Source organism: Myotis daubentonii, chromosome 2, assembly GCF_963259705.1.
Source record: "Myotis daubentonii chromosome 2, mMyoDau2.1, whole genome shotgun sequence".
Classification (NCBI taxonomy): domain Eukaryota; kingdom Metazoa; phylum Chordata; class Mammalia; order Chiroptera; family Vespertilionidae; genus Myotis; species Myotis daubentonii.
In genome coordinates, this window is record NC_081841.1 from 96,148,260 (window position 1) to 96,166,866 (window position 18,607).

At 43.2% G+C, this 18,607-nt stretch overlaps 1 protein-coding gene and 1 pseudogene across 1 annotated transcript; one reads left to right on the forward strand and one right to left on the reverse strand.

Moving 5' to 3' along the window:
- Positions 1 to 9,424: 9,424 nt before the first annotated feature.
- Positions 9,425 to 10,777, reverse strand: LOC132226243 (tripartite motif-containing protein 60-like). The gene has a single exon (XM_059681050.1). The coding sequence runs from the start codon at positions 10,775 to 10,777 to the stop codon at positions 9,425 to 9,427; it is 1,353 nt and encodes a 450-aa protein (XP_059537033.1).
- Positions 10,778 to 11,581: 804 nt separating this feature from the next.
- On the forward strand, positions 11,582 to 11,874 carry LOC132226244 (small ubiquitin-related modifier 1-like; annotated as a pseudogene).
- Positions 11,875 to 18,607: the final 6,733 nt, after the last annotated feature.

The following is an 18,607-nucleotide window of genomic DNA, read 5'->3' on the forward strand; positions in this document are numbered from 1 at the left end:
GCCAGAGTGAAGACTGAAGACTGAAGAGGCTTGGCTTCTCCACTGGGGCTGGATCAAAGGCCTGGGTCTCTGGTGCTGGAGAGAGACCAGTGCAGTCAGCCAGGGGAAGGAAGGCCTATTGCGAGAATCTTCGTGCAACGGGCTTCGAATATATATATATCATACAACTGTTGGAGGGACTATACCATTATTTGTGAGGAAGTTTTGCCAGATAAATGAATATAAATCTCATCAGAGCTCTGAACCACCTATTCACAGGAAATATAAGGGATTGAGAAAACTCTAAAGAAGAATGTTTCAATTTGATTGGTCCACTACATAGCCAGCTAGTAAGTGAAACACTGATTCTGGGTGTGAAGTGAGGACATTTCTGGGAGAGATTAATATTTGAATCTGTGGATAAGCAAAGCAGAGGGACTTCCCCAATGTCAGTGGGCAACATCCAATCCACTGAGGGCCTGAAGAGAACAAGCACCTGGGAAAGCTGAATTCACTCTCTGTTGGACTGAATAAGGTAACACATCTACCTCCTGTCCTGGGATCTCCAGGTTCTCAGTCCTTCAGACCCATCTGCTCTCTGACTCTCAGGCCTTCCAACTATACCACCGTCTTTCCTGACTACAGACCATGGGACATCTCGGGCTCCATAACCTTGTGAGCCAATATTTTATAATAAGTGTCTTTCTAGATACACACTATTGGTTCTGTTTCTCTGTAAGCCTTTAATAATACACGGAGTAAGTAATCAGTAAAATCCTGACTGTAATAAACTCTACTGAAAATTTGATCATATTGCTTCAACAGAAATATAAACAGAAAGTAAAAAAAGAAATACAGATACACACACGTTGAAGACCCTAGCTGGTTTGACTCAGTGGATAGAGCATTGGCCTGCTGACTGAAGGTTCTCTCTCCCCTTCAATTCCAATCAAGGGCACAAGCAGGTCTATTCCCAGTAGGATGAGTGCATGAGGCAGCTGATCAATGACTTTTCTCTCATCATTGATCTTTCCATCTCTCCATCTCCATTCATCTCTGAAATCAATAAAAATATATTTAAAAAAGTAAATTGTAGGAATTAAAATAGACTTAAAGCCATAGAAATCAGTAATGTATACATCTAATTTCATTTTATTTTGAAATATTTGATCAATTTTAGTTGGAAGTTGGACATTTGAGGATTCAAACAACCTGGTTGATGATTATGTTACACTGAGGTAATGATTGGCATTAGTGGTATGTAAATTACCCTGGCAGGTAGTTCTGTTAGTCCCAATATGCCAAGGTTTCAGATTAAATCTGAGGTCAGAGCACTTTACAAAGAGCAACCAATAAATGTATGACAGAATGGAACCATAAATCAATGTCCCTTTCTCATTTCCAATCTCTCTCTCTCTCTCTCTCTCTCTCTCTCTCTCTCTCTCTCTCTCCCTCCCTTACCCCAACCTCTCACTATAAAAAATAAACTAAAAAATAATAATTTTAAAATTTTAATGAAGAAGTATGTAAATTAAGAGTCTCCTTTAGAAATATATAGTGAAAAGTTTACAAGTAAACTCATAGAGATTTTCTGCCCAGAAATGGCAAAAGGTTGGTATGATTATAGGTAGAAGTTGCAGAAAGCATAGTTATAGAATATGGGTTCATTATACATGAGATCATAAGGTTTTCTCTCCTATTCTGAATACCTAGAATATTCTATGATTTACTTTTATTTTATTTTTTTTAAAAAATATATTTTATTAACTTTTTACAGAGAGGAAGGGAGAGGGATAGAGAGTTAGAAACATCGATAAGAGAGAATCATTGATCAGCTGCCTCCTTCACACCCCCTAGTGGGGATGTGCCCACAACCAAGGTACATGCCTTTGACCGGAATTGAACCTGGGACCTTTCTGTCCGCAGGCCGACGCTCTAGCCACTGAGCCAAACCGGTTAGGGCTATGATTTACTTTTAAAAACCTAACCATTTGAATTCCATTTTAGTGTTTCTCTGCTCTCTTCTAGCCAAGAAGGTTTCTCCTATTCCCTTCCTTAAGCTTCATCCATTTCCCTTCATCTCAGAGTTCTCAGATCCACTTCATCTTTCTCCCTCACAGCTGTTTCAAACTGGTCTCCTTTCTCCACTCGAAATCCATCATCTGCTTCCCTGTTCCCACATCCCATCCCCACCCAACAAATCTCCCATACTGAGATAAATTGATATTGAGAAAAGACCAAGGCTGGCATTAAAGTGCCATCTGCTTGTAGGTTATGTGGGCTGGATTTCAGGTCTGATCTCAGTCTGCCTGAATCATCTGTTCCTCCAGAGACAGATGCAACCAGGAAAACAGAACTCAGCTTCCCTTTCAGTTTGGTGTCAGCATACACATCAATTTAGGTAAACCTCTTGGAACCTCTGGTTTTATTTTTTAAATATATTTTTATTGATTTCAGAGAAAAAAAGAGAAGAGAGAGAAATAGAAACATCAATGACTAGAGAGAATCATTTATAGGCTGTCTCCTGTGTGCCCCACCTTTGGGATGGAGTCGGTAGCCTACGTATATGCTCTTTACCAGAATCGAACCCAGGCGCTCTATCCACTGAGCCAAACCAACTAGGGCAGAACCTCTGGTTTTAAACAAAAAGAATTTGACACCAGACACTGAGACATTATAGAAAGAGGATTCCCACAGGCAGCTTCAGACCAGCACTTCAGAGCACTTTCCACAAGGGTATTGACATAAGTGTTATTCATTACCCCATAGGTCAGATTGGGATTCTGATATCTGTATATTTTGCAAGCATTTAGATGAAGTAGGGCAAGGCTAACTGAGGGACACCAGCAATAATGAAAGTATGTGTCTTAAAATAACATGAATTCAAGTGATGATTGACTTATGAGGTAAAGTCAAGGCCCTGCTAGAGTAGCCACCCAGAAAGCCAAGGGTGGGGAGCAATACCTCCATGGCTCTTAGTTTGGTCCCACCTCCTGCACCAGTATCATCCCGACTCCCATCTTACCTGGGGCCTGCTCCTTTGAGTGAGTCCCTGAAGTGTGTCTCCAAGAAGAGTCTCTGAAGCCAGTCTCCTACCAGTTAAATGCTTAGTAATGTGAGCCTGGCCTATATATACCACTAGGAGGGTGAATCTCTTTAAGACCTCACCCACCAAAGCTCCTCCCTGGAGGTGGGACTTGTGGGCAAGGGTGGTAATAGGAGGATCTTTAGAAGTCTATTTGATGGGATCTCCTCTTATTCCTGAAAGCTAGGAGGGAGTAACCTTGTTAATATGCATAATCTGATTTACACTTTATAATCCTCCCTTGAATTTCTCAACACCCTTTAATCCCATTTTGCTGAGGAAGAAACTGAAATTAAAAGTAAAATCTTGCCCTAACTGGTTTGACTCAATGGATAGATCATTGGCCTGCAGACTGAAGAGTTTCCAGGTTTGATTCAGGTCAAGGGCACATACCCAGGTTGCAAGGTCAATCCCCAGTTGGAGGAGTGCAGGAGGCAGCTGATCAATGATTCTCATCATTGATGTTTCTATCTCTCCCTCTCCCTTCCTCTCTGAAATCACTAAAAATATATGTAAATAAAAATACTAATAAAAGTAAAATCTTTGCTTCCTTTCCAACTTGGGCCCAACATAATGGCTTTCAAAAAGAAGGATGGAGAGAAGGGCCTTTGTGCAGATAATTTTCTCAGGATCAATGGGCAGAACATATGAGAGTCTCTATCCCAACCAAACCAAGGGTTTGCTATTACACCCCTAGAGAAGCCTGGATGGCTGCTACCCCCAGGCTGCTTGGTAGAATATTAGTGCAGCGCAATGAAGGTGTAACTGTCTGGCGGACCCTGTTCTTCCAGGGAGGCCTGAGCTGAAGAACCGAAGGTGTGATTTGAGCATAAAACCACAATAAGATCTGGGGATTACACACCTTTTTTAAATCCTTAGCTGAGGGCATGCTTAGAGAGAGGGAGTCAGAGAGAAAAAGCAAGAGAGAGAGAGAGAGAGAGAGAGAGAGAGAGAGAGAGAGAGAGAGAAGAGGCAGAGGGGGAGAGGGACAGGGACAGGGACAGGGACAGGGAGAGGTACAGGGAGGGACAGATGGAGAAGGAGAGAGAGAGGTATGCCTGACTGGGGATGGAACCCACAACTAGAGTGACCAGGGATTGAACCCATAATGGGATGCTTCAAGCAATGGAGTCATGTGGCAAGGGCAAAACATTTTCAGAACAGAACTTGTGTGTTAACTCGGTAATTTTTATGGCATCAACATCATAACCATCTCCCACTCAGCCCTGTGCCCATTTACATTTTAAGTGGTAGATTCAAACCCAAAAGATCTGGTAGAAGAGTTTTGGTTTGCTCTGACCAGTGTGGGTCAGTTGGTTAGAGAATCATCTCATACACCATACACCCAAAGGTTCTTGATTTGATTCCATGTCAGAGTGAATGCCTATATTTCCAATTAGATTCCAGTCATGATGCATTTGAGAAGCAACCAATCAATGTTTCTCTCTCATCAATGTTTTTTTTTCTCTCTCTCTCTCTTTCTAAAACCAATAACCATGTCCTCGGATGAGGTTTCAAAAATAAGAAAAATATCTGATTTATTATTATTTCTTTTTAATCCTCACCATAGGATATTTTCCCATTAATTTTTAGGGAGAGAGAGAAAGGCAGAGAGAAACAGCGATGTGAGAGAAAAACACGTCAATTGGTTGCCTCCTGCACAAGCCCTGACCAGGGCCAACCTGGGAGGAGCCTAAAACCCAGGTATGTGCCATTGAGTGAAATCACCCCCAGGACCCTTTGATCTGCATGTGGACACTTTATCCACTGAGCCAAAACAGCTAGGGCTAGCTTATATTTTTAAAATATATTTTTTATTGATTTCAAAGAGGAAGGCAGAGGGAGAGAGAAATAGAAACATCAATGATAAGGGAGAATCATTGATCAGCTGCCTCCTGTATGTCCCCTACTGGCGATTGAGCCCAAGCCCTGGCGTACGCCCTAACAGGGAATTAAACCATGATCTCATGGTATGTAGGTCGACACTCAACCATTAAGCCACACTGACTAGGCTGTACATGCCAACTTTTTGAAAACAGTGCCTGGAACTGGGAAAGAACAACATACATGATAGCTATTACTACTACTTCAAGTGAGGATCATTTCTTTCATCTATAATTTGGTAGCGACACTAGAAACAATGACTCTATAATAAAACACAGAAACCTGATTACTCCACCCTTTATATCACCTCCCAAGAAACATTTATTCCCACATTACAAATTTTTCTGGACCAAATGAAGTAAAGAATGTATTTGTTTGTCTCCTCCCTTCTCAAGAAGAAGCCATTTTTCTTTTCCCTCTCTAACAATGCTCTCAGTTTATTTCCAAATGTATCTGAGATTTTGGTTTCCGACACTGGAATAGTTTTTATTTATATGTTTTATTGATTTCAGAGAGGAAGGGAGAGAAAGATAGAAACATCAACGATGAGAAAATCAGCCATTGGCTGCTTCCTGAACACAAAACACTGGGGATCGAGCCCACACCTGGGCATGTGTTTTCACCAGATATTGAGCCATGACATCCTGATTCATTGGTTGGCCCTCCAACACTGTCATGCCAGACTTGGGATAGATTTTACTGAATTTTACTTTTTTTGATTCATTAGGAACTAGACCAGGGGTGGGCAAACTTTTTGACTCGAGGGCCACAATGGGTTCTTAAACTGGACCGGAGGGCCGGAACAAAAGCATGGATGGGGTGTTTGTGTGAACTAATACATGTTAACACTGCTGCTGGTGAAGGAGCGGAGGGGAGAGCAAGAGAACCCTCCGCTCTTTCGGCTCCACAGGCCGGATAGAACAGCCGAACGGGCCGGATGCGGCCCGCGGGCCGTAGTTTGCCCACTGCTGAACTAGACCTTGCTGACTGGTCTCAGACTGCACTTCCTGGGCCCGTTTAACAGGCTAGTTTCTTCTCCCTCTCACTGCCTCAGATGGAGGTGGATCCAAGTTTCTTTCCCATCACTCTATTTTTCATTGACTTCTTTGTCTCTTCATCCCAGGGCTCCTGGCATATTAGGGTCCACCGGACACATATCATTTAATTATTCATGCAGCAGGCCTTGTATAAGCCTTTGCTAAATGTGAGGCCCTGTGTTAGAAGCCTCGATGAAAAGATCCCCACAGGAGTTCCCATTATCAGAGACTGACAGCCCAGACAACAGAGAAACATGATGTGGTTTGAGACTTCCTCCATGTGGATGGCTGTCTATTCTATGAATAGGATAGTGGGTGTCCTTTAACCAGCAACACTATAACCTGGATACTAGCAATTTCCCAGTGAATGCCAAATAAACTTGTGTATGCGTTTTTTAAAGGAATGATATATAATTTTTGGTAAAAACACAGGTATTATACTAGAGTACACTGAAAAGCACATTGCTTTTGCACCCAGACCACCAGGATTCTACGCTACTACACAGCATTACAATTTTTCTGTTTCTTCTGTAATTTCAAGAGCTTACTATTCATATATAGATATACAAGCAAAAACCTTTTTTTTTCTTGTTTGATTTTACATTATGAATGTGCTATGTCCCTTGTATTTCTATACTTTTTTGGTTTTTGCAATTTTATACTTGGGGTGTGTGTGAGTGTGTGTGTGTGTGTGTGTGTGTGTGTGTGTGTGTGTGTGTGTGAGTTAGTTTACTTGTGAAGCAGTGAGAGAGACAATGGGCTACTCCTTGTTTTACCAGAAAGCGTATCTGGCCCTGAACCAGTCTACATAGGACCAGCCAGTGGTGTATGGGTTTTTGACTTCATACAGGAAAGAATTCACAACATGAGTCCAGGAGAATATTAGAGGACGCTTATAAACAGGGAAGGGTTGGGTGAATGAGCCTAGGCTGGGCTGCTTTGCTCACTAAGAAGTCAGAGAAAAGGGGGCCTTGGGGACAGGCTTCAGGGAGGGCATTCCTGCGAGGAATGGGCACTGCCCACTGCTGCCCTGGTTGCAAGCCTCATAAAATCCCTTAAAGTTTAGGAGATGCCTGACTGTGGGGGATGGGTGAGGGGGAAGGCTCAGGTGTGCTCCTGGGAAGCAGAGCATTCCTTTTACACTTTTAAAATGTATACTGGGCCAGTGTGGATCAGCTGTTTGAGTGTTGTCCTGTGCACTGAAAGGTCGCCAGTTTGATTGCTGGTGAGGGCACATTCCCAGGTTGTGTGTTAGATCCACAGTCAGGGTGGGCACGGGACGCAACTGACCCATATTTCTCTCTTACATCATAAGCAATCAATGTTTTTCTTCCACATCGATTTTCTCTCTGTCTCCCTCTTCCATCTTCTCACTCTAACATCAATAAAAAATACATATTTTTAAAGTAAGAGATATTTTTCCCATTTGCTATGTAGATTTATTTCATGTACTTTTAAAAAATATTCAATGCCTCCTCAATGTAAAAATAAAAGTGAGATATATTTGTGTTAGGTTTTTTTTTGAAAGAATCGCTGATGCAATGCTTTAATTTTTTGAAAATTGAAAAGAATTTGTAATGGATTCCCACACCTTTCTGCAGAGAAATGAGGAATCTCAAATAAAATATTACAGATAATTTCAGAAAAGGAGGGATAAAAGCACCTGTCTCCTGGTAGCTGCAAAACAAACACAAATATGCCATGCTCCTGGGAACAGAAGACACCAAAGAATTAAAATGAGGTCATGGCAGGGGGCAGGGCCACCTCTCCTGTGAGGTGTGTTCTCCCCCAGTGCAAGGGGTTCCCTCTGTGGTAGGCAGTTTGACAGACATGAGCAGAGCAATGACCATGGGCCAGCCCCAGGCCCAGAAAAGCAGCAAAATCAGAAAACCAACACTACAGCTGACCTCAGGACCAGCTGCATTGAGTAATGACCCCCTGCCCAGGCTAGAACCAATCAGTGGAGACCCTGACCTTGAAGGACATACCTGGAAAGCGGATGTACATTATTTGAGATCTTCCCCTGGGACCTCCCCTAAAGTCTCCACCTTTAAAACCCTGGGTACCCAGGACCCAGCACACTCTCCCTCCTGGGGGCTGGCTCCTGCTTTGCCCTTCCCTCTCCCCTCCCCATCCAAGAGGTGGCACACCTTGACCTTCCTCACATCTAAGCACCAAGGACCCTATTTTTGCCTCTACAAGTTGTGTTCTAAGCCCATTTCTTCTTTGAGGTACCTCTTCTACCTATGGTTGACACAAAAAAACCCCTAGGATCCTGGGACATTCTAAGAACTATTTTTATGGCCACATAACATAGGCAAAACCTAAGACTCAAAATTTGGTTCTGGTGTCAAGACTGCTATTGGCACAGACACAGCAAGAGGGTATGAAATGGTTTATTACTCACTTCATGAGGTAGGGTCAATTTACATGTTTGTCTATTATTAGTGTAGACATTTGTATCACTACTGTCAACCTGCTTTTGCTCAGCCCTGTACATGAAAATTGAATAAAACATGAAACAAAAATAAGACAATTAGAATTCCCAAAAATGTATATGGAAAATATTTTTTAAATAATAAAAAGTAAATAATATGTATTTCTTTTTAAAAACATAAATGTTCTTGATTTCAGAAAGGAAGGAAGAGAGAAAGGCATAGAAACATCAGTGATGAGAGAGAATCATGCATTGGCTGTCTCTGCACGCCCCCTACTGGGAATTGAGCCAGCAACCAGGGCATGTGCCCTTGACTCCTGGTTCATAGGTCAATGCTCAGCCACTGAGGGAGCATCACTGGCTGGCCTAGAATATCTTTCTTACCAAAACTTCTGACTTAGGTCAGTGAAATATACAACACAGCCTCCATAGAACTCAGCAAATGCAGAGCAAAGCTGCAAGGACACCCTTGCCTAGGGAACCAGGGTGTGTTACAACCCAAAGCCGGAGGAGGAAGCCCTGGTGGGGGGCTTCATATCTGGAAAAGGTGGTGACCAGCTTGCATAGTCATGGTGGAGCCATCTGAAATTGGTTTCAAAAGCTCACACTGATGATGACTCAGCACATAGGATGAGAGTATGAAAAATTTTATGACTCACATGATGAGGTTTTGGACGGAGAGAAGGCTGGGTATTACAGTAGGTCCCAAAAAGTCTAAGAGCACAGAGAAAGGGACTAGCTTGTGGTGTTCATGGCAGGTACTGGGTGCTGTTGGCAGAAGCTTGTTTGATTGACACTTTCCCCCTACCCCCAAGGATAGAGCACCTGGACTTTCTCATCAGCTTTCCCAGGTGTAAGATCAGGGAGGAGAGCAGGATGCCTCCTACAAACTTGCAACATTCAAACATCAAAACTGGAATCAGGCTCTTTATTGGAAGTATTTCTTTCAACAGCAAGGGTAGAAACTAAGCACATACAAAATTTCTTTCAAATTTGTCATCACTAGACTCTGATGATACTGGTTGTAAGAGATTCTGAAGAAGATGCAATGGAGAAATAAGGCATAAGTTTTCCTGTAAATGTAGCCGTGATTCCGTACAAAAATGAGCAGGTCTTCAAATTATAAAATGAAACCTCTCCCAACTCATAGTCCAGGAAAACACCAATCTTTCCTTGTCCTATATGGGAAGGGCCAAATGTATGAGTCCAACAGCCATTGCTTGGGGATGATGGTGATAGAGTATTTCTGGGGAAAGAGTCCTTACAAACACCTAAGGACCATTTCCCTGTGCCTCCTATGTTTACCACCCAAAAATGCCTGCCAGCATCAAATCCCTCAGAACTCAGGACAGCTGGGTAAGAAGTAAGTGCCTGGGGATTATGAAAACCAAACGATGTCCTATATATCACACTTTTTCTATCTCTTAATATAATGAGACTTGGGTGGGCAGTTTCAGGATCCAGGGTCAAATCTACGTGAAACACGCGGATCATTTTATGCAGGCCCAAGTAGTGTGGGGGAAGACAGCAACTCCTCTTTAATTCATATGAAAACACTGCTGGGGTCTCTATGTTTCCATAGCTGTTGTGGATGCTTTCAATGCCTGTGAGTAAAGCCAGGCCTGTCTGCAAACACTTCTCTTCTATTTCACTTAACAGAATGTTTAACCTGAATATATGGTATGAAATTTGCTTTCCGTTTTCAATTAGTTTTTCTTCAACATCATTCTCTTCTATAGGCAGATCGTTATCAATTTCATCTCGCTCTCTTTCCAATAAATACTTAAGTTCGTTACATTCATAGTCCAATTCCTCCCTCCATTTTTCCATCTTTCTCTTGACTTCCCAAGTATTTGCAACTTGCTTTTTATATACAGTTTCATCACTTTCAAGGCTGTTAGTGAGGACCCCAATGTGCCTTTTGAGCATCCCTCTCTGACTAGCTGCTGCTTCCTCAATGGGGATCAGGGGCTGATCCTGGGGGTCTAAGGAGCCCTTGCACTGGGGACACAGCAGCTCCAGGCTTTTCTCACAGAACAGGGTCAGAACCTCATGGTGCTTCCCACACAGGGGTATTTCTTCCTGCATTTTCCTCTTGCTCCCTGAGGTGGAAATCTGCTGAAAAATCTCAATCATGTAACATAATTGGGTGTTCTTCTCCATGCTCCTGTCAGCGCAATGGTAGAGGCACACAGGACAGGGAAAGGTGCCCTGTAGATCTTTCCAGCGCTGGTGGATGCAGGAGGAACAGAAGTTGTGCCCACAGGCAATGGTCACTGGGTCTCTCAGGTAATCCAGGCAGATGGGGCAGCTGGCCTCTGCTTGGAGCTCGGCCAGGGAAGCTGCAAAGGCCATGGTGCAGTGAAGGTGACTATCAGAAGAGACTCCCTTCAGTCAGTGTGATCCTCCAGGAGTGAGGAATAGTGAGAAGCTGAGGTTTGCTCAGGCCTCCCTCCCAGTGGAAGTCACTAGGAGCTTCCCAGAAGAGTTCCCAAGATCAGCTGATGTCCAGTCTTCCTATACTGGTAAGCTTCTCCTGTATCTAATGTCAGGTTGCCCCCTCTGGAAATCAGCTGTGGACTCTGGTAAAAAAAACAAGCAACATGCAAGTCATAAGAGGTTTCTGAGGACCAAAAGATATCACCACTTAAAAGTTCATTCAGCATTAACACTTCCCTCCCTGTATGAATGATATGTCAGGTAGACCAAATCATTTATCATGACAACTAGAGGCCTGATGCTCAAAAGTCATGCAAGAGTAGGCCTTCCTTCCCCTGGCTGCCAGAACCCGCTTCCCTCTGGCACCTGGGACCTGGGCTTCTCTGCTCCAGCCGTCAACAGGTACCCGGTACCTGAACTGGCCTCCCTCTGGCCCCTCCTTTGTCAGGAAGGACTTCCAGAAGACATCCTATCTAATTAGCATATCACCCCTTTTATTATTATAGATTATAGATATTTAAGGAGTTAGAAGTAAAGTCTACCTATTTTGCAACTTAAGAGGAATTAGTCAATCTAGGCAAATTTATTATTGGCCTCAAGCATCACCAAAAAAAAGTGATCTTGTGCTGTGGGGAAGAGAAGGATTTGTAAGCCCAGGAGTGAGGTCCTGCCTACCAGAGGCTGCTTCTGTGCTGAGACCCCAGGTGAAGCACCAAGCACATGTGTGACCAGGAGGCAAAACTCTCAACAGGGAATAAGAAGGAAGAAGGGTACATTCAACTCAAAGCCATTGGAAAGGACAGCAGTGAGAATCACTTCAAAGTGAAAATGACAACACATCTCAAGAAACTCAAAGAATAGTGCTAAGATGGGGAGTTCCAATGAACTGGCTCAGGTTTCTCTTGGAGGGTCAGAGAATTGTTGATAATCACACTCCAAGAGAACTGGGAATGGAGGAGGAAGATGTGAGTGAAGTTTATCAAGAACAACCAGGGGGTTATTCAATGGTTTAGATATACTTTTTCTTTTCTTTTCCCTCAATCCTCTCTTATTGTTAAAAATAATTATTTTGTAATGTGATGTTCAAAATGGAATTGATAAGTGACACCCCCCACCCCCGCATCTTGTTAAAACCTCTGGTAATTTGAATTCTAGTGCCCATTATTCATTATTGTTGGTTTTCATTGTGCTGAGTTTTGGTGATCAAGCCTCGGCCTCCTTCATATCGCCCTCTCCTTTTGAAATATTAAATGTGTGCACAGGGAGGCCACCCTTTTCAGGACTGTGCATTTTGAGGCTTGTGATAAATGAGGTGGACCAATGCAAGTGTTCATAATACTTCTAATAGGCCCGGAAGCTCTAGCATGTGATTGCTTCACTCCTGGACTATGACTTTTAGTGGGAGGTGGGAGTTTTTCAGTGAACTCAACTGTGGAATTATGACCTTTCATCAGCTTGAAGCTACTTTTCAAATCTGAAGGTCTGGACCAAAACAAGAGGAATATCAGGTTGGAGTCAAGATGACAGATAAGGTGAGAGTTATGACTGACGCCAAAGATGGCTTTACTGAAGAGAAAGCATTTTAAGAGTAAAGGACTTTTTCCCACTGCAGACACAGCTGACTCTCACAGCCAGTTGGCCTGGAGGTCAAATCCCCCCAGTATTAACTACAACAATCAAGGCTTAACTACAACAAGACTGTGCACAAAGACCACTAGGGAGTGCACCAAGAAAGCATTAAAAAAATGTGGAGACAAAGAAACAGGACAAAATTTACAATGGAAGATAAAGAGTTTAGAACCACACTTTTAAGGTCTCTCAAGAACTCTCTAGAAGCTTCCGATAAACTTAATGAGATCTACAAGAAATCTAATGAGACCCTCGATGTTATGATAAAGAACCAACTAGAAATTAAGCATACACTGACTGAAATAAAGAATACTATACAGACTCCCAACAGCAGACCAGAGGAGGGCAAGAATCAAGGCAAAGATTTGAAATGCGAAGAAGCAAAAAACACCCAACCAGAAAAGCAAAATGAAAAAAGAATCCGAAAATACGAAGATAGTGTAAGGAGCCTCTGGGACAGCTTCAAGCGTACCAACATCAGAATTATAGGGGTGCCAGAAGATGAGAGAGAGCAAGATATTGAAAACCTGTTTGAAGAAATAATGACAGAAAACTTCCCCCACCTGGTGAAAGAAATAGACTTACAGGTCCAGGAAGTGCAGAGAACCCCAAACAAAATGAATCCAAAGAGGACCACACCAAGACACATCATCATCAAAATTCCAATAGCAAAAGACAAAGAGAAAATCCTAAAAGCAGCAAGAGAAAGAAACTCAGTTACCTACAAGGGAATACCCATACGACTGTCAGCTGATTTCTCAACAGAAACTTTGCAGGCCAGAAGGGAATGGCAAGAGATATTCAAAGTGATGAATACCAAGAACCTACAACCAAGATTACTTTATCCAGCAAAGCTATCATTCAGAACCGAAGGTCAGATAAAGAGCTTCACAGATAAGGAAAAGCTAAAGGAGTTCATCACCACCAAACCAGTATTATATGAAATGCTGAAAGGTATCCTTTAAGAACAGGAAGAAGAAGAAAAAGGTAAAGATACAAATTATGAACAACAAACATGCACTATCAACAAGTGAATCTAAGAATCAAGTGAACAAATAATCTGGTGATCATAATAGAATCAGGGACATAGAAAGGGAATGGACTGACTATTCTTGGGGGGGAAAGGGGTGTGGGTGATGCGGGAAGAGACTGGACAAAAATCCTGCACCTATGGATGAGGACAGTGGGTGGGGAGTGAGGGCGGAGGGTGGGGCGGGAACTGGGAGGAGGGGAGTTATGGGGGGAAAAAAGAGGAACAAATGTAATAATCTGAACAATAAAGATTTATTTTAAAAAAAAGAGTAAAGGAAAATCTTGCCCTGGCCAGTTTTGTTCAGTGGGTAGAGCATTGGCCTGCGGACTGAAGGGTCCCGGGTTCGATTCTGGTCAAGGGCATGTACCTTGGTTGAGGGCACATCTCCAGTTTGGGGTGTGCAGGAGGCAGCTGTTCGATGTTTCTCTCTCATGGATATTTCTAACTCTCTACCCCTCTCCCTTCCTCTCTGTAAAAAATCAATAATATATATATATATATATATATATATATATATATATATATATATATATATATATATATATTTATATTTATATTTATATTTATATTTAAGAGTAAAGAAAAAAATCTTGTCAGAAGATAGATCCTGGAAAAGTTTTAATTTTCATCAGCATTTAATAAAGTTATTCGTGCAGAAGTGTGTGCAACAGAACGCTGCTCTTTTTAAATTTCATTTGTACATTTCAGCCAGGGATATGACTTTTCAATGGGCATGGTCTGTACCAGCTTCATTAAAGTAAAAAAATATTTGGGGAAAAAAAAGTGATCTGGCCAGGCAGCTCAGTTGGCTGGAGCATGGTGCAGATGCGTCACTGTTTCAGAGTCAGTTCATGGTCAGTGCCCAAGCAATAATCAAGGATTGTAGGCAAAAATGAGTTGAACAAATCAACTTCTCTCTCTCTCTCTCTCTCACCCCCATTTCTCTAACCCTAAAGGCCTATTAATAAAAAGAGGGGCCCGTGTGGCTCAGTTGGTTGGAGTGTTGTCCCATGCACCAGGTCACAGGTTCCAGCCTCACATGGGTCATGTAAGAGAGGCAACTAATTGAGGTATCTCTCTCACATTGATGTTTCTCTGGCACTCTCTCTCCCTCCCTCTCTTAAAAAAAAAATCATCATACAACTGTTGGAGGGACTATACCATTATTTGTGAGGAAGTTTTTCCTGATAAATGAATCTAAATCCCATCAGAGTTCCAAAGCATCTATTTACAGGAACTATAAGCGATTGAGAAAACTCTGAAGAATAATCTGGTCAATTTAATATTTCAACTTGCTTGTACCACTGGATAGCCATTTAGCTGCTGAAACACTGACTCTGGGTGTGACTGTGAGATTTCTGGGAGAGATTAGTATTTGAATCTGTTGAGAAAAGCAGACAGCCCCCCACATGTCAGTGGGCAACATCCATCCACTGACGGCCTGAAGAGAACAAGCACCTGGGAAGGCTGCATTCACTCTCTGTTAGACTCACTGCCCCATCCTCTCACCCTTTACAAGAAAATAAATTTAAAAAATAAATAATTTTAAAAACTTTAATGTAGAAGTATGTAAATTAAGAGTCTCTTTTAGAAATATACTAGAGCAGTGATAGCAAACCTATGACACTCATTTTTTGGTTGATTTTTCTTTGTTGAATGGCATTTAAATATATAAAATAAATATAAAAAATATACATCTTTGTTTTACTATGGTTGCAAATATCAAAAAATTTCTATTTGTGACACGGCACCAGAGTTAAGTTAGGGTTTTTCCAAATGCTGACACGCCGAGCTCAAAAGGTTCGCCATCACTGTACTAGAGGCCCGGTGCACAACATTTGTGCACTGGGGGTGAAGGGTGGGGGGTAAAGTGTCCCTCAGCCCTGCCTGTGCCCTTTAGCAGTCCGGGAGCCCTCAGGGGATGTCCAACTGGAGCGGGCCTAAGCCGCAGTCAGACATTTTTAATGCAACCGCAGCTCACCAGCTGTAAGCCTGGCTCAGGGCTTCTCGCTGAGCAGCACTCCCCTGTGGGAGCACACTGACCACCAGGGGGCAGCTGCTGTGTTGAGCATCTGCCCCCTAGTGGTCAGTGCCCATCATAGTTACCAGTCGTTCCACCGTTCAGTTGACTTGCATATTACCCTTTTATTATATATATATATATATATATATAACGAAAAGTTTACAAGTAAACTCATGGAGATTTCCTGCCCAGAAATGGCAAAAGGCTGGTATGACTATAAGGAAAAGTAGCAAAAAAATTAGTTATAAAATACTAGTGGCCAGGTGCACGAAATTTGTCCACATTAAAAGAGGATTAATTAGAGGAAATATTTTAATATTGCTATTTGCCCTTTCTCTATAACTGAAGTGTCAGGGATGAAAGAAAAGTAGCAAAATGTATATGAAAATCTTCCTCCTGTCAGAGTCTGGGGTGTGCCCAGGGACCCAGAGTCAAGTCCCCGCCCACCCATGGCACCTCAAGATTGCGCAAGACCCAGACCCAGCTGGCCCCACCCCCATTGGATGAGATCCAGACCTGGCCAACCTCACCCTCGTCAGGCTGTGCTGGGCAGGGAGCGCAGCCTCAGGTCGCCCAGCACACCATCAGGTTCCCCGACCCGGGGCCGGGCCCACAGCCTGAGGTCCCTCAGTCCAGCACCAGGGTGGTGGGCACGGCCTGTGGTCCCCCGGCCAGGCCCAGTGCCATGCAGCCTCAGGTCCCTGGCTCTCTTCTAGCCAAGAAGGTTTCTCCTACTCCCTTCCTTAAGCTTCATCCATTTCCCTTCATCTCAGAGCTCTCAGATCCATTCCATCTCCTTTCTTCCTCACAGTTGTTTCAAATTGGTCCCCTTTCTCCACTCCAAATCCATTATCTGCTTCCGTGTTTCCACACTCCATCCCAGCCAACAAGTTTCCCATATAGAAATTGAGAAAAGACCAAGGCTAGCATTAAAGTGCCACCTGCTTGTAGGTTGTGTGGGCTGGATTTCAGGTCTGATTTCAGTCTGCCTGTGTCATTGGGGATGGGATTTTTGATCATCTGTTCCTCCAGAGACAGATGCAGCCAGAAAAATATCACTCAGCTTCCCTTTCAGTTTGGTGTCAGCATACACATCAATTTAGGGGAATCTCTTGGAACCTCTGGTTTTATTTTTAAAATATACTTTTATTGATTTCGGAGAGAAAAAGAGAAGAGAGAAATAGAAACATCAATGAGGAGAGAGAATAATTTACTGGCTGCCTCCTGCAGGCCTAACACTGGGGGATTGAGTCTGTAACCCTGTATATGCCCTTGACCAGAATCGAACCCAGGTACTCTTATCAGCTGAGCCAAACTGGCTAGGGAGGGACTTTAACAAAAAGAATTTGACACCAAACATTGAGACATTCTAGAAGAGGATTCCTGAAGCATCCATCTTATATAAAAGCTACTGTTTGAAATTTTAACCCTATTTTGGCTTCTGTAAATGCTTGCTTGCTTAAATAATAAGGAAATAAGACTACTCCCATTCCAGAGAGGCCATAAACTATGCCCCAGACAGAGTTTGCAGTGCTGGCACCAGCCCAGGCCTTGAGATATGGTCTCATGGCCCCTTCCCAGCACGCAGACATTCTTTCTCAGAAGGCCCAGAAGTCTCATTCCAAATTTGGGAGACAAAGGACTGGAAAAAGTATAGAGAGAGTTTCCTCCATACTGGGAGGCCCAGAATTTGAAAGACACATTTTTCTCTGGGCCTGCCCATAATTAAAATGTAACTCCCCTTTCTCTAAGCCTGGCTTGGTTTTTCTCCAGTCTTCTCTAACATTCCCACAGGGAGCTTCAGACTAGCACTTCAGGGCACTTTGCATGAGGGTATTGACGAAAGGGTATTTATAACCCATTAGGTCAGATTGGGAACTTGGTATCTGTATCTTTTGCAAGCATTTAGATGATGTAGGGCAAGGCTAACTGAGGGACACCAGCAATAATTAAAATATGTTTCTTAAAATAACCTGAATCCAAGTGATGATTGGCTTGTGAGGTAAAGTCAAGGTCCTGCTAGAGTAGCCACCCAGAAAGCCAAGGGTGGGGAGCAATACCTCCATGGCTCTCAGTTTGGTCCCACCTCCTGCACCAGTATCATCCCCACTCCCAGCTTACCTGGGGCTTGCTCCTTTGAGTGAGTCCCTGAAGTGTGTCTCCAAGAAGAGTCTCTGAAGCCAGTCTCCTACCAGTTAAATGCTTAGTAATGTGAGCCTGGCCTATATATACCACTAGGAGGGTGAATCTCTTTAAGACCTCACCCACCAAAGCTCCTCCCTGGAGGTGGGACTTGAGTGTGAGGGTGGTAATAGGAGGATCTTCAGAAGTCTGGTTGACGGGATCTCCTCTTATTCATGCAGGCCATAGAGGACTAACCTTGTTAGTATGCATAATCTAATTTGCTCCTTTATAATCCTCCCTTGAACTTCTCACCACTCTTTAATCCCCTCTTTTCTGTGGAAGAAACGGAAATGAAAAGTAAAATCTTGCCCTAGCTGGTTTGGCTCAGTGGATAGAGCCTTGGCCTTGGGACTTAAGGGTTCCAGGTTCAATTCTGGTCAAGGGCACATACCCAGGTTGCAGGCTCAATCCCCATTGGGGGCGGGGGGTGGGGGGCGTTTGCAGGAGGCCGCTGATCAATAATTCTCTTTCATCATTGATGTTTCTATTTCCCTCACCCTTCCTCTCTGAAATCCAAACAAATATATTAAAATAATACTAATAGAGAAACCAAGATGGCGGCATAGGTTAACGCCAGAGATTGCTGCCTCGAACAACCACTTCAAAAAACAACTAAAAGACGGAATGGACATCATCCAGAACCACAGGAAGGCTGGCTGAGTGGAAATTCTACAGCTAGGAGGAAAGAGAATATCATACCCAGACTCAGAGGAGGCGCAGTGCTGAAGTGAAATACTGAGGTGCGAAGTGCACGTGGAGCGGGCTGGAGGCGGAGAGCGCGGTTGTTGTTTTCAATTGGGAGGGAGCTTCAGACTCTGAGCTCCAGATCCGGGCCAGTCTCTAGAGACCCAGACTCAAACAGGAGAAGTGGAATTGT

Coding starts and splice junctions, on each gene's coding strand:
- LOC132226243 (XM_059681050.1), bottom strand. CDS start 10,777: ATGGCCTTTGCAGCTTCCCTGGCCGAGCTCCAAGCAGAGGCCAGCTGC.